At 41.0% G+C, this 26,058-nt stretch overlaps 1 protein-coding gene across 1 annotated transcript in view; it reads left to right on the plus strand.

The window, feature by feature from the left end:
• Positions 1-20,330, plus strand: part of THAP12 (THAP domain containing 12) — a 26,582-nt gene extending 6,252 nt beyond the window's left edge. Inside the window, exons 2-5 of the mRNA XM_075061807.1 lie at positions 12,565-12,685; positions 13,975-14,082; positions 16,287-16,323; positions 17,458-20,330. Of these exons, the coding sequence (XP_074917908.1) occupies positions 12,565-12,685; positions 13,975-14,082; positions 16,287-16,323; positions 17,458-19,406 (2,215 nt within the window). The 3' untranslated portion in view covers positions 19,407-20,330. The remainder of the gene's footprint in view (positions 1-12,564; positions 12,686-13,974; positions 14,083-16,286; positions 16,324-17,457) is intronic.
• Positions 20,331-26,058: the final 5,728 nt, after the last annotated feature.

Consider the following 26,058-nt stretch of genomic DNA (forward strand, 5'->3'; position numbering starts at 1 on the left):
TCCGCGAAAAACGCGCAAGGTTGTCTGTCTGCCTACAAAGGGAGGAGGTGAGGCTGTAGCCAGACCACACGGCAAGGTTTTCTGCGCCTCACTAGGACTGTCTCCACACGGAAGGTGAATATGGATAGCTGAGGAACACAGGCCCTACACCACAATGCCACCGCTCCTGAAACCGCCTGTAAACCATGACCATGACACAAGCAATCGATTTTGGATCGCACTGTGACGCGCAACAACCGACTTTAAAATCGGTTCGTAATAGCGTTTAAACTACTTCGAAATAATCGTGCAGTGTAGACGTAGCCTTAGAAAAATAAACATTGTATCTCAACTGTAATGTCACAATATCTGCTCCTGAAAGCAGACACTTGTATAAAAATTAAATGCATTAGTTTACTTTTAAGTTGAATGTGTTACGTATATCTTGGTTGCTGCACTTACAGCCTTTTTGTACTCAGGTATGGTGTAATCATTATACATATGAATGTAACTGCATGTATTTTTGCACATTCTGTCTTTAGTGCCATAAACTCAGTACTAACTACATTTTATTGCAAATCTGTTTGTTCTAAAATAAATGATCTTCATGATTTATGTCTATTCATCTTGAGTTGTTGTACTGTGCCTAGCCTAGCCTGGCCTGGCCTGGCCACGAACAGTTTTTGGTAAATTTTCCATGCCTTCAGTCTTTTAATCTTTATTAGCATAAATATTTAATATAGCTGAAGAAAGAAGAATGAGGACAGCTGTCCTCCCGTTGTGCACAATTATAAGAAAAGGGGCTAAATATTATAGTGATGAGGTGTGGGGCAGGGAAGCATTTCCTTAGAGAACTGTGATCTTTGGAAACAAATGTAGTAATATAGGCCCCAAAACTGCAAAAACTCAGGCATGTGTTTAACTTGACACACTGTGTATAATCCCACTGAGGTCAAGAAGACTACTTGCTTTGTGTAAAATTAAGCAAATATATAACTTTTTTGCATCATCAGGATTATAATTATTTGAGCTGAGTCTTGATAGTCTCACTGAAAAGTGATAGGAACAGGCTGGAAAAGAATTTTAATTTAATACATTAAAATGACACAGAGTTAATTTACCATATTTTTAATGGAGTGTCTATAATTATCCCCTTCAGAAGAATATTTGTTTCGTGCTTTAAGTTTTCCTCTTATCTTCCACTCAACACTTATGAAAGGCGTACAACAATTATGTGACCCACTCAGAAAACTGGGAGGTAGATAGTGTGTCATGCAAGTATTACACAGAGGTATTTCTGAACAGTTTTTATTTTTTCTGAAACCTGTACAGTTCTGCTTTGGTCATATTTTCATTTTAATTATATTAACATTTATATAGTGCTTTCAAGACATGGAATCATAGAAATATAGGGATGGAAAGGACCTAGAGAGGTCATCTGTAGCCCTCTTCCTAAGGCAGGACCAAGTATAGACAGACCATTCCTACCTTGGAAGTCCTTTTTATAATTATGAAGTAATTAGAATAAATTAATTTTGTTTTATCACTCTCTCTTTTTATTGCTAAAACAACTTTGTTCAGGGGTTCGCAGATTGAAAACCACTGCTCTAAAGACCAAACTTTTCAGGGGGAGACCCAGTTGAAGAAAATTGTTGATGTTTGTGACCCAACAGAGCTGGGGATGAGGGGTTTGGGTGTGGGAGAGGCAGAGGGTTGGGGTGTGGGGATGAGGGCTATGGGGTGGGGCTGGGAATGAGGGGTTTAAGGTGTGAGAGGGAGCTTTGGGTTGGGGCAGCCATTTGGGGTGCGAGAGGGAGTCAGGGTTCTGGGCTGGGAGTACAGGCTCTGAGGTCAGGCTGAGGATGAGAGGTTTGGGGTGCAGGAAAGGGTTCTGGGTGGGGGAGGGGGGCTCAGGGCAGGGGATTGGGGCACCTACTTACCTCCAATGGCTCCCGGTCAGTGGCGCAGCACGGGTGCAGAGGCAGGCCCCAGAAGTGGCCAGGAGCAGGTTTGACTATGAGGCAGAGGTGCATGACTCTCCCTCACAGGCACCGTCCTCACCAGCTCCCATTGGCCAGTGTGCGCGCACACGCACGCACACACACACACACACCACTTAGGAGCTGGGCTTGCTGCTGGCCGTGTCTGGGATGTAGCGCAGCGTCAGAACAGGTAGGCACTAGCCTGCCTTAGCGTTTAACATCCCAGTTGGCAGTGCTGACCAGAGCTGCTAAGGTCCCTGGGTGCTGAGCAAGGCGACCCAGTGCCTTAGATGCCATGACCCAGTACTGGATCACAACCCAAACTTTGAAAAACACTGCTTTAGAACACTTATTGGCCTCTGGCAGGGTGGTTAAAAATCAATGTGGTTTTTTTTTTTAAAGAAAAAGATTTTTTTTTGATGATTTAACTTTATAATTTATTCCTTTAAACCTGTTCAAAATGAAATCTGAATTTAATACAAAATATGTTAAGGCCTAGACTTGTATTCTCTCAGAACATTTAAATAAAAAATAAATAGGCGGAATTCATGAACCTTTATCCAAAAACTTTGAGTTAACAGGTGCTTTTCTATATAAAGAAAGAACTGGGGAAAAACATTTAACTTTTGAGGTTGAGCTTTATAACTGTGGCACAGTAGGTCATGCATTCTGTTAAGGGCTTGTTTTGTTTTAATAAAAATCTGATACGCTATTTTGTGTTCATTTAAATTTCAGTTACCATTCTAATGCAGCGTGACACAAATTATGAGTAATGCTGCGAGTTTGTCACGGATTTTGTGCCCTCCGTGACTTCTGCAGCGGCCAGTGTGATTGGTTTCAGGGCTGCCCAAGCAGCTCAGGCAGCTGCATGGCCAGTTGCACTGGCCACTGCTGGGGTAGTCTCAGGGCACTGCCTCCCCTCCTCCCCACCCCAACAGCAGCAGGAGGAGTTTGGGTGTGGGAGGAGAGTGGTATCAGGTGCTTTAAGCAAATATATATAACTTAAACCATATCAATTAAATAATAATGTTGTTTAATAGATTATGGTAAATTAAGTCATAAACAGGTTATTACAATTTAAAATTTAAATTTAAATCAATTTTAAAAGAAAATTGTTTTAAATATGATTTTTTGTCACTGATTTTTATCCACCCTGTAGAGAAGTAATTTATACTTCATCTGTCAATAGAATGTTTCCTAAATAAAATGGTCTTTCACCCTTTTATGAGATGTCATCAGATATTTAAAAACAATCCTTTTAAACATGCATGACTGAAGAAGAGGCTCTCAAATCCTAGAGCTAAAAAGAGTGGTAATCAAAACAGCAGTGCAAACTCTTGTGGTAAGACTGATCTTGTTCTGTGCCAGTGAAGCACTTACAGAGCAAACGCTGCATGATTACAGGTGTACCAGTGACCATCTATATTTATTTGCTGCATGAATTGTCTGATACGACTTGGTTTAACAGATTTCTGTACTAAGCCTGGTCTACACTACGGGGTTAGTTCGAATTTAGCAGCATTAGGTCAATTTAAAAATGACTGCATCCACACAACCAACCCCGTTCTGTCGACCTAAAGGGCTCCTAAAATCGACTTCTGTACTCCTCCCCAACGAGGGGAATAGCGCTAAAATGAACCTTGCTGGGTCAAATTTTGGGTGTTGTGGACGCAAATCAACGGTATTGGCCTCCGGGAGCTATCCCAGAGTGCTTCATTGTGACCGCTCTGGACAGCATATTGAACTCCGATGCACTAGCCAGGTACACAGGAAAAGCACCAGGAACTTTTGAATTTAATTTCTTGTTTGGTCAGTGTGGCGAACTCAGCAGCACAGGTGACCACGCAGTCTCCCCAGAATGGCAAACAAGCTCCAGCATGGACCGAAAGGGAGGCACTAGATCTGATTGCTGTATGGGGAGAAGCATCTGTGCAGGCCGAACTCCAATCAAAAAGAAGAAATGCAAATATATTTACCAAAATTTCACAGGGCATGTTAAACAGAGGATACACAGCAGTGCCGTGTGAAAGTTAAGGAGCTCAGGCAAGCCTACCAAAAGACAAAGGAGGCAAACGGTCGCTCCAGATCAGAGCCCCATACATGCTTCTTTATGATCAGCTGCATGGCATTCTGGGGGGCACCCTACCACTCTCCCACCACTGTCCGTGGACACCTGCAAAGGGAGAGTCTCATGCAACAGGGAGGAGGATTTTGTGAATGAGGAAGAGGAGAATGCGCAGCAGACAAACGGAGAATCCGTTCTCCCCAGCAGCCAGGACCTTTTCATCACCCTGGAGCCAATACCCTCCCAAGGCAGGATCCCTGACCCTGAAGCCGGAGAAGACAGCTCTGGGTGAGTGCACATTTGTAACTACAGTACAGGGATTAAAAGCAGTAGTGTTTTAATGTTTGATTTGCCCTGAAGAATTGGGATGCATTCTCGGCTAGTACAGCTACAGGAAAAGTCTGTTAATGTGTCTGGGGATGGAGCGGGAATCCTCCACGGACATCTCCATGAATCTCTCCTGGAGGTACTCTGAAAGCCTTTGCAGAAGGTTTCTGGGGAGGGCTGCCTTATTTCGTAAGGACACTTTACCACGCCAAGGACACGGTAGGACACTTTACCACGCCAAGCCAATAACAAGTAGTCTGGAATCATTGCAGCACAAAGCTTGGCAGTGAATGGGTCTGGGTTTTGGTCGCATTCAAGCAACATTCAGTCTATATCTTTCTGTGTTAGCCTTAGTAGAGTAATATCATTCATGGTCACCTGGTTGAAATAGGGAAATTTTTTTAAGGGAACAGTAAAAGGACCCCATTCATGCTGGGCTGTTTGCGCTTGGCTAAAAGGGATCATCCCAGAGAATAGTCACGCGGTGGGGTGGGGGTAGGTGTGTGCTGCACATCCACCTGAAAACCACAGCCCTTCCTTCTAAATGTGAAATCCAATCCCTTGCTTGCTCTGGGAAAGGAGGGTGCTGCAGTTTGAAAATATTCCCACATGTTATGAAGGTGTAAGAAGCCAACCCCGCATACCAAAAGGCTTACCATGGCTTCCTGGAAACTGAATTCTGTTGCCCAGCCGTGTGTGATGTGTCGCCATACTGGCAGGTGCTCAATATAAAAAGCAAAATGTGACCTTGTACCTAAAGCACATGTGCTGTCTGCTGTGAATTGCTTGATTCACTGTGAAAGAGTCTCCTTCTTGTTCTCAGAAATGTATCATCTTAAATTTTACTCTCCCTTTTTATCTCCGCCCAGGTGCAAATGTTTCTATGCTCCCTCTATCATCTCCGTCCCTGAGGTCGTCGCAGATTAGAAAGCAAAAAAATGCACCTCCGATGACATGTTTTCTGAGCTCATGCAGTCCTCCCGCACTGATAGGGCACAGCTGAACTCATGGAGGCATTCAGTGACAGAGGCCAGGAAAGAATTAAGTGAGTGTGAAGAGCAGAGGCGGGACATGATGCTGAGGCTAATGGAGGGGCAAACGGACATGATGAAGCATCTGTTGGGGGAGCAAATGGACATGATGAAGCGTCTGTTGGAGCTACAGGAAAGCCAACAAGAGCACAGTCACCCGCTGTATCCACTGTATAACTGCATGCCCTCCTCCTCAAGTTCCATATCCACCTCACCCAGATGCCCAAGAACGTGCTGGTGGGGGGAGACTCCAGGCACCCAGCCACTCCACTCCAGAGGATGGCCCAAACAACAGAAGGCTGTCATTCAAACAGTTTGAGTTTAGTGTGTCTACAATAAACAGTGTGGTCTTGTCCTTCCCTCCTCCCCTGCCCCACCCAAGCTACCTTGTCCGTTATCTCTTTTTTTCAATTAATAAAGAAAGAATGCATGGTTTCAAGAGGATAGTTACTTTATTTCGAAACGGGGAGGGTGGTTGGATAGCAGGGAAGTACATTCACCAAAGGGGGCAGCTCTGCATCAAGGACAAACACACACAACTGTCACACCGTAGCCTAGTCAGTCATGAAACTGTTTTTCAAAGCCTCTCTGATGTGCAGTGTGCCTTGGTGTGCTCTTCTAATTGCCTGGGTGTCTGACTGTTCAAAATTGACCACCAGACGATTTGCCTCAACCTCTGACCCTGCCATAAACTTCTCCCCCTTACTCTCACAGATATTATGGAGCACACTGCAAGCAGCAATAACAATGGGAATATTGGTTGCGCCGAGCACTGACCTAGTCAGCAAACACACCGGTGAACTTTTAAATGTCCAAAGGCGCATTCTACTACCATTCTGCACTTGCTCAGCCTATAGTTGAATTGCTCCTTACTGCTGTCTAGGCTGCCTGTATAAGGCTTCATGAGCCCTGGGAGCAAGGGATAGGCTGGGTCCCCAAGGATAGCTATTGGCATTTCAACATCCCCAACAGTAATTCTCTGGTCTGCAGAGTAAGTCCCTGCTTGCAGCTGCTCAAACAGCCCGGAGTTCCTAAAGATGTGAGCATCGTGCACCTTTCCCGGCCATCCTACGTTGATGTCAGTGAAATGGCTCTTGTGATCCACCAGTGCCTGCAGCACTTTAAGAAGTACCCTGTGTGGTTCATGTAGTGGTTGGCAAGGTGATCTGGTCCCAAGATGGGGATATGCATTCCGTCTATCTCCTCACCACTGTTAGGGAATCTCATTGCAGCAAAACCATCCAATATGACCGGCACATTTCCCAGAGTTACAACCCTTGATAACAGAACGTCAATGACTTCATTGGCTACTTGGATCACAGTAGCCCCCACGGTGGACTTTCCCACTCCAAATTGATTCCTGAGTGACCCGTAGCAGTCAGGCTTTGCAAGCTTTCACAGGGCTATCACCACTTGCTTCTCAACTGTCAGGGCAGCTCTCATATTGGTATTCCTGTGCTTCAGGATGGGGGAAAGCAACTCAGAGTTCCATGAAAGTGGCGTTACGCATGCGAAAGTTTCACGGCCGCTGTGAATCATCCCACAACCGCAACACTATGCGGTCCCACCAGTCTGTGCTTGTTTGCCTGGCCCAGAGTCGGTGTTCCACTGGATCAACCAGCCCCACTGCTGCCATGATGTCCCAGTTGCCATGGCCATGCTTTCAGGAACGTCTGTGTCCATGTCCTCATCAAAATCCTCCTTGTGCTGGCATCTCTTAGCCCGGTTCTGCATATACTCCAGGATCATGCACAAGGTGTTTACAATGCTCACAGTAGCAGAGGTGACGGTGAGCTGAGTGGGTTCCATGCTTGCCGTGGTATGGCATCTGCACGGGTAACCCAGGAAAAATGGTTCAAAATGATTGTCTGTCGTTGCTTTCACGGAGGGAGGGGCAACTGATGACATGTATCCAAAACCACCTGTGACAATGTTTTTGCCCCATCAGGCATTGGGAGCTTAACCCAGAATTCCAATAGTCATCGGAGACTGCGGGAACTGTGGGATAGCTACTCACAGTGCACTGCTCTGTAAGTCGATGCTAGCCATGGTAGTGGGGACGCACTCCACCGACTTAATATGTTTAGTGGGGACATATGCAATCAACTGTATAAATTCAATTTCTAAAAATCGACTGCTATAAAATTGACCTAATTTCATAGTGTAGACATCCCCTTAGTTACTGATTGCTTTCTTCTGAACTTGTTTGCCATGTTTCCACTGTGGTATATAAATGAGCTACTTACTGAAAGTATCAGTACAAAATTTCACCATTCTTCTAAAATAAGCATTTTTTAAATTAATTGCTGTTTGAAAAATACACTGTCAAAGTCTGTTGTGTAGTTACTGGGTATTGGAGTTCTAGGCTCCTGCTGCTGTATCTTTCCTGTTTTGGTCCCTTAGAGTTAGCCTATATCATTCTTTTGACTGAATCCAGGACCGGAACAGGATACATTATTGCTGAAGTGGAAGTGGGCAGTGACTGCAGGATCTGCCAGTCTGCCAAATTCTGCTTCTCTTCACCCCCATACCTCCTGCAAGTCAGTTTATTAAAAAGTAGTGTATAACCCTATAGATTGCACATGACATTCCCTTCACTTTCTATACCCCTTCCACTGGCATGTCACCAGCTTGTTGCACCTACAGCATGTATTAAACTTGAAACTGCTACAGACGTTGTGGTCCAAAAAGAGTGCAAACCTAATTGTCTTTCTCATTCAGCCTAATAAACCTAAGTCTTTTGGGCTCAGTGACTGAAACTTCACATTTCACGTGCACCAAACAGCCAAACTTTTGGGACTCTCATTCTATAGTTTATAAAGTAGAGTGAGGGTGGAAGGATGAATTGATTGAATCTGGGAAGGTCCTGAGGATAAGAGAAGTCAGCAGAGATAAGGATATTTTTCATTGTACTTTGAACTAGCGATCCTTAGCTTGTGCAGTATGCCATTTTCTTTATTAGTTATCTTCACTTATTTGCAGCATTTGTTAATATTTTCCCCTCCTTTCCCCCAATGTTGCAAAAAGTACACTTTTCTTTTTGAAATTGTCAATTGTAGATGCAAAACAAGGATCTGAGGGGGTTTTGTTTTATTTTTAAAGTGGACTGAAGATATTTTTTTTTAATAGCTGAATGGATTTCAGTAGTGAATAGACTGAGGTTGGATATAATGAATTTTAGTAAAATGGTATATATTTTGTTTGTAAGTGTCTCCACACCCTTCCTATAACTTTTTGGAGAAGGGAATGTGTCTTCTATGTTTGTAGGAGAGGCAGTCCTATGACCACTGGGAGTCCTGCCAGAATACAAACAATAACTTTTTAAAAGAACTCTAGACTAAGTGTGAAAAGTTTGAGCTCCACTTAGAACTTTGGGGGAGTGGCTAGAAGCTGGATCAATTGAAGTAAAATTGTCACTGAAAATGGGATTTATAATGAGAGTTCCTTCTGAATTACTGCTATCGTGTCTGTCATAATGCTGTAATTCTATGTAGTCATCTGTGGTCCTCTTTGACTTTATTTAGGTTGGAGCATATGTCAAGGAGGAGCTGATGGATATAGAACAGCTAATTATATGATTATTATAGTGACCAGTCATTACTCTTGTATGGGAGTTGTCTAGGTTTTCAGGCATCATAATGTATCTCAAAGACTGAACATAAGAATGGCCATACTGGGTCAGACCAATGGTCCATTTAGCCCAGTATCCTGTCTCCCGATACGGGCCAATGCCAGATGCTTTGGAAGGAATGAACAGAACAGGTAATCATCAAGTGATCCATTCTCAGCTTCTGGCAAACAGAGACCAGGGAACTTCAGAGCAAGGGTGGCCAACCTGAGCCTGAGAAGAACCCAGAATTTACCAGTGTACATTGCCAAAGAGCCACAGTAATACATCAGCAGCCTGCCATCACCTCCCACCCACCAGCAGCCCTGCTGATCAGCACCTCCCCTCCCTCCCCACGCCCCCTGCCCACTGTGATCAGCTGTTTCATGGCATGCAGGAGGCTGTGGGGGAGAAAGGAGGGACGAACGAGGACCTGACAGACTCAGGGCAGGGGCCTTGGGGAAGGGGTGGAATGGGGATAGGGTCTGGGGCAGAGCCAGGGGTTGAGCAGTGAGCACCCTCCGGCACATTGGAAAGTTGGCACCTACAGCCCAGCCCTGGAGTTGGCGCCTATACAAGGATCCACATATTAACTTCCTAAGAGCCAGAGGTTGGTCACCCCTGCTTCAGAGCATCGTTTTGCATGCCTGACTAAACTGGCTAATAGCCATTGATGGACCTATCCTCCAGGAACTTACTTAGTTCTTTTTTGAACCCTGTTATAGTCTTAACCTTCACAGGATCCTCTGGCAAAGAGCTCCACAGTTTGGCTGTGTGTTGTGTGAAAAAAATACTTTCTTTTTGTTTTAAACATGGTGCCTATTAATTTCATTTGGTGAACCCTAGTTCTTGTGTTATGAGAAGGAGTAAATAACACTTCCTTATTTACTTTCTCCACACCAGTCATAATTTTATAGACCTGTACCATATCCCCCCTTAGTCGTCTCTTTTCCAGGCTGAAAAGTCCCAGTCTTTTTAATCTCTCCTGATATGAAAGTTGTTCCGTACCCCAAATAATATTTGTTGCCCTTCTTTGTACTTTTTTTCAGTACATCTTTTTTGAGATGGGGTGAGCAAATCCGCTTGCTGTATTCAAAATGTGGGCGAACCATGGATTTATATAGAGCAGTAATTCTCAGTTAGGGCTCTGGCGCCCGCTAGGGGACCTCAAGCAGGTTTCAGGAGGGCCACCAAGCAGGGCCAGCATTAAATTTGCTGGGGCCCAGGGCAGAAAGTTGAAGTCCCTTTGCATGGGGCTGAAGCTCAAGTCCCTGAGGCCCACCACTTTGAGTTGAAGCGGAAGCCTGAGCAATGTAGCTTCATGGGGGCCTTGTGGTATGGGGCCCCAGGCAATTGCCCAGCTTGCTACACGCTAACGCCGCCCTGGCTTTTATATGCAGAAAACTAGTTGTTGGGGCACAGGTGGGCCGTGGAGTTTTTATGGCATGTTGGGATAGTCTCAGAAAGCAAAGGTTGAGAACCCCTGATATAGAGGCAGTATGATAGTTACTGTCTTGTCTGGCCGTTTCCTAATGATTCCCAACATTGTGTTTGCTTTGTGTTTGCTGCTGCACACTGAGTGGATGTTTTCAGAGAACTATGCACAATGACTCCAAGATCTTTCTTGAGTGGTAACAGCTAATTTAGACCCCATCATTTTATATGTATAGTTGGAGTTATTCTTTCCAATGTGCATTACTTGGCATTTATTTACATTGAATTTCATTTGCCATTTTGTTGTCCAGTCACCCAGTTTTGTGAGATCCCTTTGTATCTTTGCCATCTGCTTTGGACTTAATTACATTGAGTAGTTTTGTATTATCTGCAAATTTTGCCACCTCACTGTTTACCCCTTTTTCCAGTTCACTTATGAATATGTTGAACAGTACTGATCCCAGTACAGACCCTGGGTGACACCGCTATTTACCTCTCTCCATTCTGAAAATTGACCATTTATTCCTATCCTTTGTTTCCTATATTTTAAGCAGTTACTGATCCATGAGCAGACCTTCTCTCTTACCCCATGACAGCTTACTTTGCTGAAGAGCCTTTGGTGAAGGACCTTGTTAAAGGCCTTCTGAAAATCTAAGTACACTATATCCACTGGATCACCCTTGTTCACATGCTTGCTGACCCCTCAGAGAATTCTAGTAGATCAGTGAGGCTTGATTTCCCTTTACAAAAACTATGTTGACTCTTCCCCAACAAATTATGTTCATCTGTGTGCCTTACAATTCTATTCTTTACTATAGTTTCAACCAATTTGCCTGGTACTGATAATTGGCTTCTGTGGTGTCATGTAGTGAAGACTTTATAATACCAGTTAGCATATATCTATAGATAAGAGTCCTTCTAGAGAATTCTATTTGTTGGTAGAGTCAAATTTTTGGAAAATAATAAGATATTATAATAGCTGCCAGAAACTGATTAATGACATTTTTCTGAGGGACATGCACAAATGAAATAGCAGAGGAGCTTCATTATAGTAATTTTGCAGTCAGTCTTGTGCATGTACTGGCTCAAAAAGTCCTTGGCAAAGACTTGATTAAATATATCCATTGGGATAAATGGAAAGCCAGCTAATAAGTTTATAGCATTTGCTCCTTAGCATGTCTTATGCTTGAGAGAAAATACTGTCTTCCAGATTTAAAAGGGGTCTTATTAAGAGAGAGACTTGGGAGAGGGATAGCTCAATGATTTGAGCATTGCCCTCCTAAACCCAGGGTTGTGAGTTCAATCCTTGAGGGGGGCATTTAGGGAACTGGGGTAAAATTCTGTCTGGGGATTGGTCCTGCTTTGAGCAGTGGGTTGGACTAGATGACCTCCTGAGGTCCCTTCTAACCCTATGATTGGGTCTCTAATAAGGGAGGGCAAGATTATTCTAAGACTTCTTTCAAGTCCTATGATATGTGACACAAAAGTAAGCAAGGTTCTTAAGATGGCACAAAACCAAACATTTTATAATATATGTAGTATATGTCTATTGAAGATTTATTTCAAACTCAGATAATTCTCTGGATTGCCTGTCTTCTACTTGACAAATTTTTTTACTTTAGTGTTCAAAGATTCATTGTAAATGTATAGCTTTGCCCTTGGAGATCACCAACAAGAAAAATACTCAAAATTGTATTTTTTGTCAAAAAATCTACTCTTTTAAAACTTGTCCGATTTATTAAGGGAGGAGGGAATGGTTTTTCTTCAGAAATAAAACGCTAGCATGTCTTCACTCATGAACAACTGCACAACAAACCATTGTGCTTCGGAGGTGTAGTTAGAAAAATGTTGCTTAGAGGAAAAGTTTGATTTATATAAGCATCTGAGGTTGCGTTAAATTGAGTGAAAAGCAAAATTTTTAAATGGTTCAAGCAGGAACATGTTTGGGCGTCCCCTCCATTCCTTTTTCCTTGCAATTTGACTATAAGATCCCAAACCCCTACTTGAAAATAAATAAAAAGGTTTATTTCAAACATTAAGGTAAAAAAATGTTTATGGTGACTGTCTTAGAAATTATAGGAGGCTTTTTTGTGTAAACTTAAACTATTAAAGTAACTAAAGTTTGTGTTTTACGTGCAGATGTCAGAGGTGGGTGGAGAACTGTCGAAGGGCAGATTTAGAAGATAAAACTCCAGATCAGCTGAACAAGCACTACAGATTGTGTGCCAAACACTTTGAGACCTCTATGATATGTAGAAGCGTAAGTAAAGGCAATTAAACATCTATTTCACATTGTGTAAAATGTACCTATGTTCATTTTCCTGCTTAAAACATTAACCTTAGGATCAAGAAGTCTTTTTCTACTTTTTCTAAATAGAGATGTTTTATCAAAGAGAAATTTTTAAAGTGAAGATAACTGTTTCGCTCCTATTTTTGTGTAGTATTTTTAGCTCACGGAGTGACATCTTAACTGTTCCCATGACAGTGAGAAATAGGATCGTGGGTTTTGCAAACTTAAATTTGTGGGCAGAATACTATTTCTTGATTTTTATGTGCATGAATCCTATGTTTTAAATGATCTTTCAACCACAAAATGTTACTTAATATAAAAATATGAAGGACAGCATTTTAGCTCTGGGAGTCAAAGCAGCCAGCGTCTGAGAAAAAACGATTTTAGGGACTAATATGTAATCAAAATTGGAATTTCATGCAGTTTAGTTTGGCTTGAGATGATTTTTTTAAGCAATAATACATATTTGAGAATGATCAGCTGAATCCAGTTGCTAGCAAAATATAATCAGCTTTGCTGGCGTATGTTTTCGCGATATAGAATACTGTACTTAAAGAGCATCTGAAGCCTTATGCAAAACTATGAAATATATTCTATATAGGAAATGTGAGCAGAAAGTTTTTCTTAGCAGAGACATTTGTACGAAAACACTATGTAGAAGATTTTTGCTACTGCTTATTCTGCAATTAAAATCACAATTATCTACCTGATATTTTAAAGTAGTTATGTCACAAGTGGACACTCTGTCTTGAGATGCAGGAGTAGATGAAATTTTACTATTGGAGAGAGAATATTTTGTTTAATTGTCCCTAGTGAAAATAAGTAATGAAGAAGGAAACATGATAGAAGCAGAATTTCCTCTTTATAAAATGGTTTCTTGATGCATGGTGGGGTCTTTCTGACAGAATAATTGCTTTTAAATGTGCACTAGTTAAAGTAAAAGCATTGTAGTGGGGAAGATGGTGTGATCTAAAGATAAAAAAATAGATTTAAGAAACTTTTATATAATAAGTAGTGATTATGGGTGCCATTTTTTTGTTAAAATATTCCACTAAAGCATCAAACAATCAAAGAGAAACTGTCTGGAAACAGACCAGCCTAGCACTAATGCCCAAGTAAAGTTCAAAATGACAGACTTCCAAATATAAATGGTAAAATGTAAGCCTAAGCTTTGAAATTGTTATTTTTAATAATTTTTGTACTGAGACACGGAACAGAAATTTCCTTTAAAAACGATCTCGACATCTTTCTCTTTACAGAGTCCTTACAGAACAGTTTTACGAGATAATGCTGTGCCAACTATATTTGACCTTACAAGTCACTTGAACAATCCACACAGCAGGCACAGAAAGAGAATAAAAGAGTTGGTATGTTTAAATTTAATCTTTTTCTATTAAAGCAGTAAAAGCGAGCATGTGCAAATAGAATTTATATAGAGATGCCCAAATAACCGTAATACTTTGCACTTGTGTATCCTTCTGAGTGTCATTTTCTGAAGAAAATACCATAGTAGGCATTCCTGGAAAATTTAAATATTAAAATCTTAAACTAATGTAACCTACTTATAGAATTAGGGAATATCTAAGGCAATGAAAATGATAAAACAAAGAAGTGTTGCTCAGAGCTGGTTTAGAAGAGACTTGATACAGATTATGGGTGCACTTCATAGATTTTCCACTGAAAATCTTGCTGTATGTGGATTTCCATGATCACCGTTTTACTGTCTAATGTTCTGAACTAGGCAGAATTTCAGAGTGGTTTTGTTTGTTTGTTTGTTTGTTTGTTTTTTAGTTCATTGTTGAATGATAGTGATAGTAATCAGAAGTAAGCAGCTTCTGCTGAAATAGTGGATTGCCAGTGGTTCCATTGTATGTTTCACAGAGACCTTGTCTGCAGGTTTTCATAGATTCTAGGACTGGAAGGGACCCCCCGAGAGTCATTTCAGTCCAGTTCCGCCTCATAGCAGGACCAACTACGTCCTAGACCATGCCAATAGACATTTATCTACTACTCTTAAATACTCAAGATGGAGATTCCACAACCTCCCTAGGCAATTATCCAGGTGTTTAACCACCCCTGACAGTTAGGAACGTTTTTCCTAATACCAACCTAAATCTCCCTTGCGGCAATGAAGCCATTGCTTGTTCTTCCTTAAGCGGCAAGGGAACAGTTCTCCCTCGCCACGACACCCTTAGAGTACTGAAAACTGCTATCACGTCCCTCTCATCTCTCTGTCCGAAACTAAAACAAACCCATTCTTTCAGCCTTCCTTCATAAGTCATGTTCTCAAGACCTTAATATTCTTGTGTGCCCTCTCGGACCTCTCAATTTTCCACATATTTCCTGATAGTGGGCCAGAAACTGGACACAATACCCAGCGCAGAGTAGAGGAAGAATGACTCTCATATCTGCTCACATCACGCACCGTTAGCATCCCAGACCCGTTTGCCTTTTTTTGAACAGCTTTACGCTGTCTACTCATATTTAGCGTGGGTCCACGAATCTCAACTGTTCTGCCGTACCCTCTAGAAAGTCTCTTCCATCTGATGTGTGAAACCGCATTGTGCTGTCTGAAGGGAAGCCAGTCTTTGCATTTGTTTGTGAAACTTCATCCTGTTTACCTCAGACATTTCTCCATTGTCCGTGTCATTTGATTACGACCCCGCCTCCAAACAGCGTCACTCCCCCACGTTCGCTCATCATCCGCAAATTAATAACGCAGAACGTTCTCATTGATGCTTACAATATTACTGTGGATCACCGAAATCTAGGGCGCGAACCATCTATCCTTACCGCTTGCACAACACAGACTTGCTGACCAAACTTCTTATAATCTTGATAAGTACGCTATGAGGATCAAAGCCTAGCATTGACATTGAAAACAGTTACTGCTAGATACTTGTACATTCCTACAGCACAAAATTCTTCACGAATAATCATCTAGTGCTTTCAAAATTAAAACAGGGTTAGGCAACCTATGGTAGGCAACCTATGGCACACTTGCCAAAGCAGCATGTGAGCTGATTTTCAGTGGCACTCACACTGCCTGGATCCTGGCCACCAGTCCAGGGGGCTCTGTATTTTAATTTAATTTTAAAGGAAGCTTGTTAAACATTTTAAAAACCTTATTTACTTTACTTTACAACAATAGTTTAGTTGTATATTGTAGACTTACAGAAAGAGACCTTCTAAAAATGTTCAAATGTTTTATTGGCACACAAAACCTTAAATTAGGGTGAATAAATGACAACTCGGTACACCACTTCTGGAAGGTTGCCGACCCCTGCTATACAATTTTCTTAATGACAGGGCTCCCTCCCACTTACTTTGGGGTACTGTTCCACTATGTGATGGATCAACACATCTTCAGATAGACTTGACATTATTGCTGTACCCTCACTGAGATATATCTGAAAACATTCAGATTCTTCTCAAAGCATTGCACCTGTCTAATAAGTATTAGGACTCTGAAAAGAGCTTTATTTAGAATTTTAATAGCTAGTCTTGAAGTTCTTCAGCAATTTGAGACCATATGCCAGACAGTATCATAACTTTTTTTTTCTTCCCTAAGAGTGAAGATGAAATAAGAACACTGAAGCAGCAAAAGAGTAAGTGGCCAATATATTTAAGTTTGAGCTTGTAGTGATGAATAGACTTTTAGGTATAGCAGTAGTTTAGGCAAATAAGGTAGTAAGAAATACCATATATACTCGATCATAAGCTGGTTCATTTATAAGCCGACCCTCCCTAAGATGGGTAAGTAAAAACAGAAAATTTTTATAACCCATTCATAAGCTGAACCTATAATTCAGGGGTCAGCAAACTTTGGCTCCCAGGCCATCAGGATAAGCTGCCGGTGGTCCAAGATGGTTTGTTACCTCGAGTGTCCACAGGAATGGAGGTAAACCTAAGTAAACAAAGTGTACCGACGCGCCAGCTGCTTACTCTGATGGGCTGGGACAGCAACTGGTGGGGAAGTTTTTTGGGGGGGAGAAGCTGGGAGTCAGGGGAGTAACCCCAGTGACCAGCCTCCACATGACCCCACCCCTGGCCTGGGACCCTCACACTCTCCCCATCCCATCCCTTCCCACCTTATCTGGGGAGGGCTAGGGGAAGATGTCTCTGACCTGGCTGGAGCTGCTCCGGCAGGCTGGGAAGCACGGCCGCAGCCTGCTGTGGCAGGCCAGACTGGGCAGTGCAGCTGCAGTATGTTCCAGCAGGCTGGGACGGGCAACACGGCCGCAGCGTGCTCCGGTAGGCTGGGCGGTGCAGCCACAGCCTGCCCCAGAGCTGCAGCTGCTTCGGAGATTAGGCGGGAGCTGCATGGCCAGAAGCAGAGAGACTCTGGCCCCGCCTCTTCCCTTCTGGCTCTGCTGGCTGTGCTGCCTATCCTTGCTCCTTCTGTTGGGGGGAGGGGCTGTGTTCCACCTCTCCCTCTCTATACCCATTCATAAGCCAATCCCCATCTCTGATGATTCCCTTTTTTACCAAAAAAATTCAGCTCATGCACGAGTATATGCAGTACATTATTGTTAATTTGTACATTAAGGTTAGGTAAAACACTTTAATTCTATCCAATAATATTACAAATAGTGCCCCACACTGACACTGTTTAATTAAATTGTAAATACTATGGATTTTCCCGTCAGCAATTGTATAAATATAGTTGTAGTGGGGAAAGTAAATGCAGCAAACTTTCTATATGAAGAAGTCTTAGGCTTGTGATGTCTCTTATTTTGTAGTTAATGAAGCCTTTGAACAGGAACAGGCAAATCAAGAGTTGAATGAGAGCAGTGCTCAGAACACTGTTTCAGAAGAAGGAGGAGAAGAGCAAGAAGAGGAAGTTGTTCCTTTAACGCTGGAAGAGAGGGAAAACAAAGATTACCTTAAGTCTTTATTTGAAATTTTGATCCTCATGGGCAAACAAAATATTCCTTTGGATGGCCATAATGCTAATGAACTTCCAGAAGGTATCTTCACCCCAGATAATTTTCAAGCTTTGTTGGAATGCAGAATAAATGCTGGAGATGAGGTTCTGAGAAAGCGATTTGAGATGGCTGCAGTAAATCTGGAGTATTGTTCTAAAACGCAGCAGAAACAGATGCTTGAGATCTGTGAGAGCTGTGTAAGAGAAGAGACGCTCAGGGAAGTGAGAGACTCGCACTTCTTTTCCATTGTCACTGATGAGGTAGTAGATATAGCAGGTGAGGAGCACTTACCAGTGTTGGTGAGGTTTGTTGATGAGTCCCACAATCTGAGAGAAGAATTTGTAGGGTTTTTGCCTTATGAGGCAGATGCTGAAATTTTAGCTGTTAAGTTCCATACAACTATTATTGAAAAATGGGGTCTAAATATGGAGTACTGTCGAGGTCAAGCCTATATTGTCTCCAGTGGATTTGCTTCAAAAATGAAAATTGTAGCTACAAGACTCTTGGAAAAGTATCCACAAGCTGTATACACGCTCTGTTCCTCTTGTGCTCTAAATGTATGGTTGGCAAAATCAGTCCCTGTTGTTGGCGTTTCTGTCGCTCTAGGGACGATAGAAGAAGTTTGTTCGTTTTTTAATCAGTCACCACAGTTGTTAGTAGAACTGGACAACGTAATCTCTGTTCTTTTTCAGAACAGTGAGGAAAAGGGTAATGAATTGAAAGAGATTTGCCATTCTCAGTGGACAGGTAGACATGATACTTTTGAGATTTTAGTGGACCTAATGCAAGCGTTGGTATTGTGCTTGGATGGTATAAGCAGTGATGTGTCTGTCAGGTGGAGTAACTTCGTTGTTGGACGAGCATTTGTACTTTCAAGTGCATTAACGGATTTTGACTTCATCGTCACTGTTGTAGTTCTGAAAAACATTCTGTCTTTTACAAGAGCCTTTGGAAAAAATCTGCAAGGCCAAACATCAGATGTGTTCTTTGCAGCCAGCAGCTTAACAGCAGTGTTGCATTCGCTGAATGAAGTGATGGAGAATATTGAAGTTTATCATGAATTTTGGTTTGAAGAAGCAACAAATTTGGCCACAAAGCTAGATGTACAAATTAAACTCCCTGGGAAATTTCGCAGGGCACAGCAAGGTAATTTGGACTCTGATGTAACATCAGAAAATTACTACAAAGAAGCACTTAGTGTTCCAACTGTAGAGCACATTATTCAGGAACTAAAAGATATATTCTCAGAACAACACCTAAGAGCTCTTAAATGTTTATCTTTAGTGCCTTCAGTCATGGGACAACTAAAATTTAATACGTCTGAGGAACATCATGCTGATATGTACAAAAATGACCTACCTAATCCAGATACACTCTGTGCAGAACTTCATTGTTGGAGAATCAAATGGAAGCATAGAGGAAAAGATATTGAGCTTCCAGCTACCATTTATGAAGCACTTCATTTGCCTGACATAAAGTTTTTCCCTAATGTATATGCATTGCTTAAAGTTCTGTGCATCCTTCCAGTGATGAAAGTGGAGAATGAGAAATATGAAGTGGGACGAAAGCGCTTGAAGGCGTACCTGAAGAACACCTTGACAGAACAGAGGTCAAGCAACTTAGCTTTGCTTAATATAAACTTTGATATAAAACATGATTTGGATTTAATGGTGGACACCTACATCAAACTCTATCCAGACAAAGTAGAATTTCAAGAAGACTTTCTTCCCTCAAACAATTCAGAAGTAACTGAAGATGCTTAAAAAAAAAATCTTTAATCAGTTTGTTGCAATAGTTTTTCTATTCAGACTTTAACATCAAGCGAAAAAACTATAAAATGTATGTAACCTACTTAATCATTACAATTGTATTTCCATTTTCAACCTCAGATTGAACAAGCAGTGGCCAGTGACACAAGTTATGTTCTGTTGATCCACATTAAAGTACTATTATGTGAACAAAAACACCTTTGAAAATAAACAAGTGTGCTTCACAAAGACAGTACTCAAACGCTTCATCTGATTGGCATGACTAGGTGCTCATTTTTGTTGTGTCATTTTGGAAAAGTAATTTATGATTGCTGTGGATCCTATGGAGTTGTTTCATACTTAAACGCATAAAAAAATGCAGGAAGACAAGGTAGAATGAAATCCATTGCTTACCAGTTACTACTAGGATTTTTGGTTTATGTGGAAACTGTTTAAAAAATATGGAAATGGTATATTTGAATAACTTAATGGAGAGTGAATTCTTCTATCACAGTCATCACACTGTGGACTGTGTTCTCCACATCAAGTGAGTATGAAGCTACGTTAAGGTTTCAGTGGAAGAGCTAGCCTTTCTCAATCACCTGATTGTATTGTTTACATTCCTTTGTGTGAGCAACACAACTATTTTTTCCTTGTAAGCTTTTAACAGGTATGAATTGAATATTAAATCTAAAATTCTGAAAGATACTGACTGTAAAAATTATTCCATAAGCATCTAAATTTATTTGTTTTTGTCTTTACTGTTACACAAAAGTGTATCTATTGCCTCCATCTTTATTTGTAAACATACCCTGGAAAAATTAGAAATAAGTTTGTTGTTTGTCCAGAAGTGACTTGGAAAATATTGCTGTTATTTTTGGCACAAAGTAAACAATTTTGTACAGTTTTGTTTCAATCTAAAATAAAATGTGAATTTGCTTTTTTTTTTTTTATTTAAATAGTACTGATATTTATTAGTAAAGCAGTGCTTCCTGAGGGGGGAGAGTGTTGTTTTTTATGAAGTGATTTTTGGTTTATATTGTTCATAAAATTCCATCCAGTGGCATTACGTTAAAATGTTAGATGGGAGTAAATTTCAATTTCTCGTTAATTTGGGAATGATACATGTAATACCACCTTTCATGTATGTGGTACACTTACGTTGTATAAGAGTTTTTTTAAAAATTCCTTGTTGCATAGCTTTAAATATAACATTCTTCAAGATAAAAATACTTTATTTGAATGGGACATGTAGCCGTCTTTTAAAAATTTATTAAAATGTAACTTTAGTTACTACACCTGAGTTCCCCTGGCCAGTTTTTGTCGGTTTTTTTTTACTTACGGTCACACTTAATTTCTTTTAAAAAAGAAATAAAAATGTTTCTCTCCAAGATTGCAGTGGAAAGGATTCCACAAACAGGGAAAACTAACTATACATGAGAAAGTGTGACACAATGTACATAGTGCTGTAAAACATACAAAGTGAAAAACATGGAGAAAGTAGCATTTTTCCCATCTTAATCATTGTATTGTTCCCAGTTTTGGCAGGCATTGCACCTGCCAACATCAGGTGAGACGCTGCTGTGATCTGGGAGTACAAGAAGATCCTGGCTGTTCTGGACCTGCTGATACACCAAGACCTCAGTTCATTGCCACTCTCCAGTCTTTCTGGCTCCCTTTGTCAATGCAACAGGTCAACATATTGGATGCTAGCACTTGCTGGCTTGAATCATGGACCACTTGTGATGTCCCAAACAAAGACTTGATTGAAGATCCAACGAAAAGTCCCAGGATTCTGCCTTCATCATAGGCAGTGGGCTGTACTCAACCGCATTCAGACAGCATATGGAAGGAGTAGGTATCGCTTCCACAAAAGGAAAATCAGAGAATCACTAAATTGTGACTGTGGTGAGGTACAAACCATGCGACATATCACGGACAGCTGTCCCCATTCACACTTACAGTGGTGGCACAGGTGCCTTTTTGGTTGGTTTTGTGTGTGTGTTTTGCCACTGATACTACTTATGAATTGGAACTTGCACAGAATATCATGACACATTTTTGAAAACCTGTTGAACTTGGACTATCCCTGGTCTGACCTTCCTCCTTTTTTATTAATATGGGAAGGGCAAAGTGGTCATGTCCCATGGGATGAACACCCCAAACTGACTTATCTTAATTTCCTTTAGAGCATTCCTAATTTTGGTTATTTGGTAAAAACTTATGAGCATTGTTTCATTATTTTTCAGTGTAGAAATGTAGCTATCTAACAAACTGAAGTGCAATTCTGGTGACATTTATTGAATTCCCTGATGCACAACATCAGGCAAAGTTGTTTTGGTAAGATATTTTTTAATGCACTGTGTGTATATATTCATGTTAATAGAATACTGCTAACACCATATAATTTATGACCAATAGTGAGCTGGAGACAGCAACTTACAGGCCCCTTAAAAAAAGAATTTTAGCATGCAAGCTGAGATGAAAGATTAGTGAGCAGAAGGGGGAAATAAGTGGCCTGCTCCCTCTGAGCCGCTGAAAGAGTTTATATACAGTAATGGCAAAAGACAAGAGGTAGAGGAATGAGGGAATGGCATATTGCCGTGGTAGGCCTCCTAACTTGGAAGACTTGAGTGGAAATCTACGTAGTAACTTAATGGAAGTAGGAATAACTTCCAACTCACCTCTATGCATTCTGGAAAAAGGGAGTTAAGATGCAACTGCAATGAGATTGGCCAGTGATACCATAGCTTCAAAGAGAGCTTTACTGCCACCATAAGGCCGATAGTAGTAGAGGGGAAAGTAATTGACAAGGTTTGTGCCCTCCTTTTCTCATGGATCCTTGAGATCCATGCAGTTTGCAATTCTGCAGACTTCCCCTTCTTCAGGGGAGTTTGCATTTCCAAAGTGAATCTGAATTTGGTTTTTTGTTTGTTTTTTTTCTGCATAATCTTATGACCTGCCCATTTAAATCAATTTAAATAATTACTTTAACAATCTGCTTTCACTGAAATGTAGAGGATGAATGTCCTAACTCACTAGTTGATTTTCACTTAACTAGTCCTAGCTGATTGACTTCTGTTAATGACAGTAATTCTTGTCTTAAGAATGTGCTGCTTTTATATACCCATGTTTATGCTTTTTCTATACCCATATCAAATACTTCACCGCAGCAGAGAACTCCCATTACAATTCACTGTTCTTTGAAAAATAACATGGAGATTTTTATCCTCTTTCTAACACTGACTGTAGAAAACCTTTCACTTTTTGTTTGGCTGCCAGAGCATGGCTGCAAAGAAACAGAGAACCAGAACTACTTAATGATTCTGGATGCAGCTGTCCTGTTGTCATTGCACTCAAAAGTTGCTGTGAATACCAGACCAGAGTTACCAGAAACAGCCAAATTACTTTAATAGAGATGAAAATAAATCTCTTTACTGGATCAGTTTCAAGAAGCAATTACTAACTTAAAAATAACAATAAGTGTGATCCCCAAGTAGGCTTTACGTTAGATAATTTCCAGACCTTTAATACTCCCTCCTTTCCCCCAAAGAAAGTGTGCACATTATAAGTCCATATGTCTTCCCTGTAAAAGTAGCAAGACATCAGAAAGAATTAGAGCTAGTAGATATATCTATACGTTTTAAAAATTATTTTAAAGTATTTGATACAGCTTCTTAAAAAGCTGCTAGATACTTGCAATATTTAAGAGAACATGCATACATACATGGTTAAGCACTCAGTACAATAAATGCAACCTGAATGTTGTCCTGTTTTGTATTACATTACAACAGTCTTTTTAATTAAATGATTACATTATTATCAAGTAAAAAAATTTGTATAATACTTTATCATATATATACACACGTATCCTAATTAAATATTTTTGTTTTTACACTTGTATTAATTGTGTTGCCATAAGGGTCCAGTATATCTTTGAATTAGACTTTTTGTGGTAAATTCTCTTCTCTAAGGTCAATGTCATGTTTCCCCTTTTTGTTCAACCAGCAGCACAATTGTCTTAAAATGTAATGCAAGGGACAAGGCCGGTAACTAGAACTCATTAGCAAGACTGAGGAGGAGGAAAGCCATGGAGATGCTTATTTCTTCTGTCCCTAGTATTAGCAGCAGCCACTGGGGGATAGGAGGGGGCGTGCTGGACCCCATGCCTCACCCTGTTATGATTTGCTGTGCAGGTTTATGCAACTTTTGGGGGGTATTTTTTGAGCTGTGGGGGAAAAATTACTTTATATTTACGATGAGATTTTCAGTGGCAAATATTTTGGACAAATTGAGCCAGTTTATTTCAGAACAGTGAAAGGCATTGCTTCTTAGTAAAGGGTCAGGACTATTTTTCCTATGCTGTATCTCACCTTCCACACTTCAGCCATTTTATCCATGTAGGGCTTGTCCTAAAAATAAAGTAAATGGGAAAAGTTGGGTGTCTTCTGCCTTCTCCTTCCCCTCCATCACTGTCTTAGAACTTCATAATTGCTATACTGTTTTTGTTCAGACTCCCCCTCATTTTTATATAGAAATTCACTTTGGGGTAGAGGTCAAACCTGGAAAAATTTAGCTCAATAGTTGAAAAGCTTTAGAAAGTTATGGATGACTGAGCACAGGAGGCTAGAAGATAAATTGTTATGCAACCTTAACTACAGGAGTTAAGGCAAATGAATAAGGGACAGAAATAGTCATAATTAAATCAGAAATGTCTGAAGCTATTTCATAACTGTCATCTGAATGGTTGCTGTTGGATTTCTTCCAAATGTAATAGTATTTTCATTTTAATGGGCTGTTTTATTATGGGCACCTCTCCTGACTTGTACAAGTGGTTATATTGATATAGAAGTATGGGTAAAAAGAAAGCAATCCCACCTATCTTCCCAAATTTGAACCTTCCCATTGGATTCACCATAACATTAGAAATGGCAGACTTAATATAGTACTTATCTAATTTGGGTAATTTTAGGCCAAATCAATGGGATTTTCATTAATCTGACAGAATTAAATAAATAGGTATATCTCCAATTGTTGTTTATCCCCTAGAACTGGAAGAGACCTTGAAAGGTCATCAAGTCCAGCCCCCTGCCTTCACTAGCAGGACCAAGTACTGATTTTTGCCCCAGATTCCTAAGTGGTCCCCCTCAAGGATTGAGCTCACAACCCTGGGTTTAGCAGACCAATGCTCAAACCACTGAGCTATCCCTCCCCCAAATTAAAGGTATTGGTGTTTTAATGGCTCATATTGTTTGTTAATACAACTTTATTATAGTAATGCCTAGCTAGGATTGGGGTCTCATCGTGTTGAACGCTATATAAACATGGTAAAGGACAGTCCATATCCTGAAGAGCATCTTCCTAGAAATCAAACACAGAATAAGTTCCTGCAAACTGATTATCATGGGCAGATCCCGACAGCCACAGAGAACCCCACACAAGTGTAGGCTCAGATGTCTGCACACACATACTAGCTTACAGGATTCGGGCACGAGTTCATTTATCAAGAGTTTTAGATATGCAAGAGACCTATACAAGGCACAGTGTTCTGTGGCCCAGGTTGCGATATCTGTAATCAAACAATTATAAGTACTTTATCCCACAGTGAATCCCGTTGACTTCACTGAGATTGCTTGTGTTCTAAGGGTATCTCGATGCTACAATTAGATGCTTGTGGCTGGCCCATGCAAGCTGACTCGTGCTTGCAGGGCTCGGGTAAAAGGGCTGTTTAACTGCAGTTTAGCTATTTGGGCTTGGGCTGCAGCCTGGGCTCGGGCTGCAGCCTTGGCTCTAGGACCTTCCCACCTCACAAGGTCCTAGAGGCCAGGCTGCTGCCTGAGCCTATGTCTACACAGCAGTTAAACAGCCCCTTAGCCCGAGTCAGCTGACATGGGGAAGCAACAGGTTTTTAATTGCAGTATAGATATACCCTAATATACTCTTCAGTGTGAAGAAGAGTATCACAGACTGGCCTGTATTTTTTCCCTTGAGGAAATACAGGCTGATGATACAGTTGTAGGAGTTGTTTGGAACACTGGACGCTATAAAGGTATCTACCAAAAGGGAGAAAGTAATTTTATAATAAAACTAATGTAAAAGCCATCAGAGCCAGGAACTTTATTGAGAAAAGAGGTTTTATAGCCTAAAGTATTTCACTGTGTAATAAGCTCTGAAAGTGATCTTTCAGTAAATTGATATTCAAACGATATCTGAAATAACTTGTACTCTGAGTGCTTGCTCATGTCCATTCCACGGTAGGCGTGTGCATGCTGCTTGCACTATTGCCAGACATTTTTTCCCGCAGTGGTATCCAGCAGGCTGGCTCTGGTACTGTGTGCTTATGTGTTGGTATAAGGGATACCACCAGCTCTGCACCCTTTCAGTTCCTTCTTACCACCTGTGACAGTTGCTGTAACGTCTCCTCTTGCTTTTGCAGGGCAATTATCAGTGGTTTCTCTCTGTTTCATAGTTTAGTCTATAGTTTAGTTTTAGTGTATATATTGTAAATACTTTTACTGTAGATTACTACCCATTCCCCTATCGTTAAGGGGCTCCCTTCGCCCCTGGGGCCAGGCATGTCCCAGTCCCTGGCCTTTAAATCTTGTGCCTCCTGTGGCAAGCCTATGCCTATGAACGACCCACACTCTAGTTGTCCGAAGTGTCTGGG

Source organism: Chelonoidis abingdonii, chromosome 1 (genome assembly GCF_003597395.2).
Source record: "Chelonoidis abingdonii isolate Lonesome George chromosome 1, CheloAbing_2.0, whole genome shotgun sequence".
NCBI lineage: Eukaryota > Metazoa > Chordata > Testudines > Testudinidae > Chelonoidis > Chelonoidis abingdonii.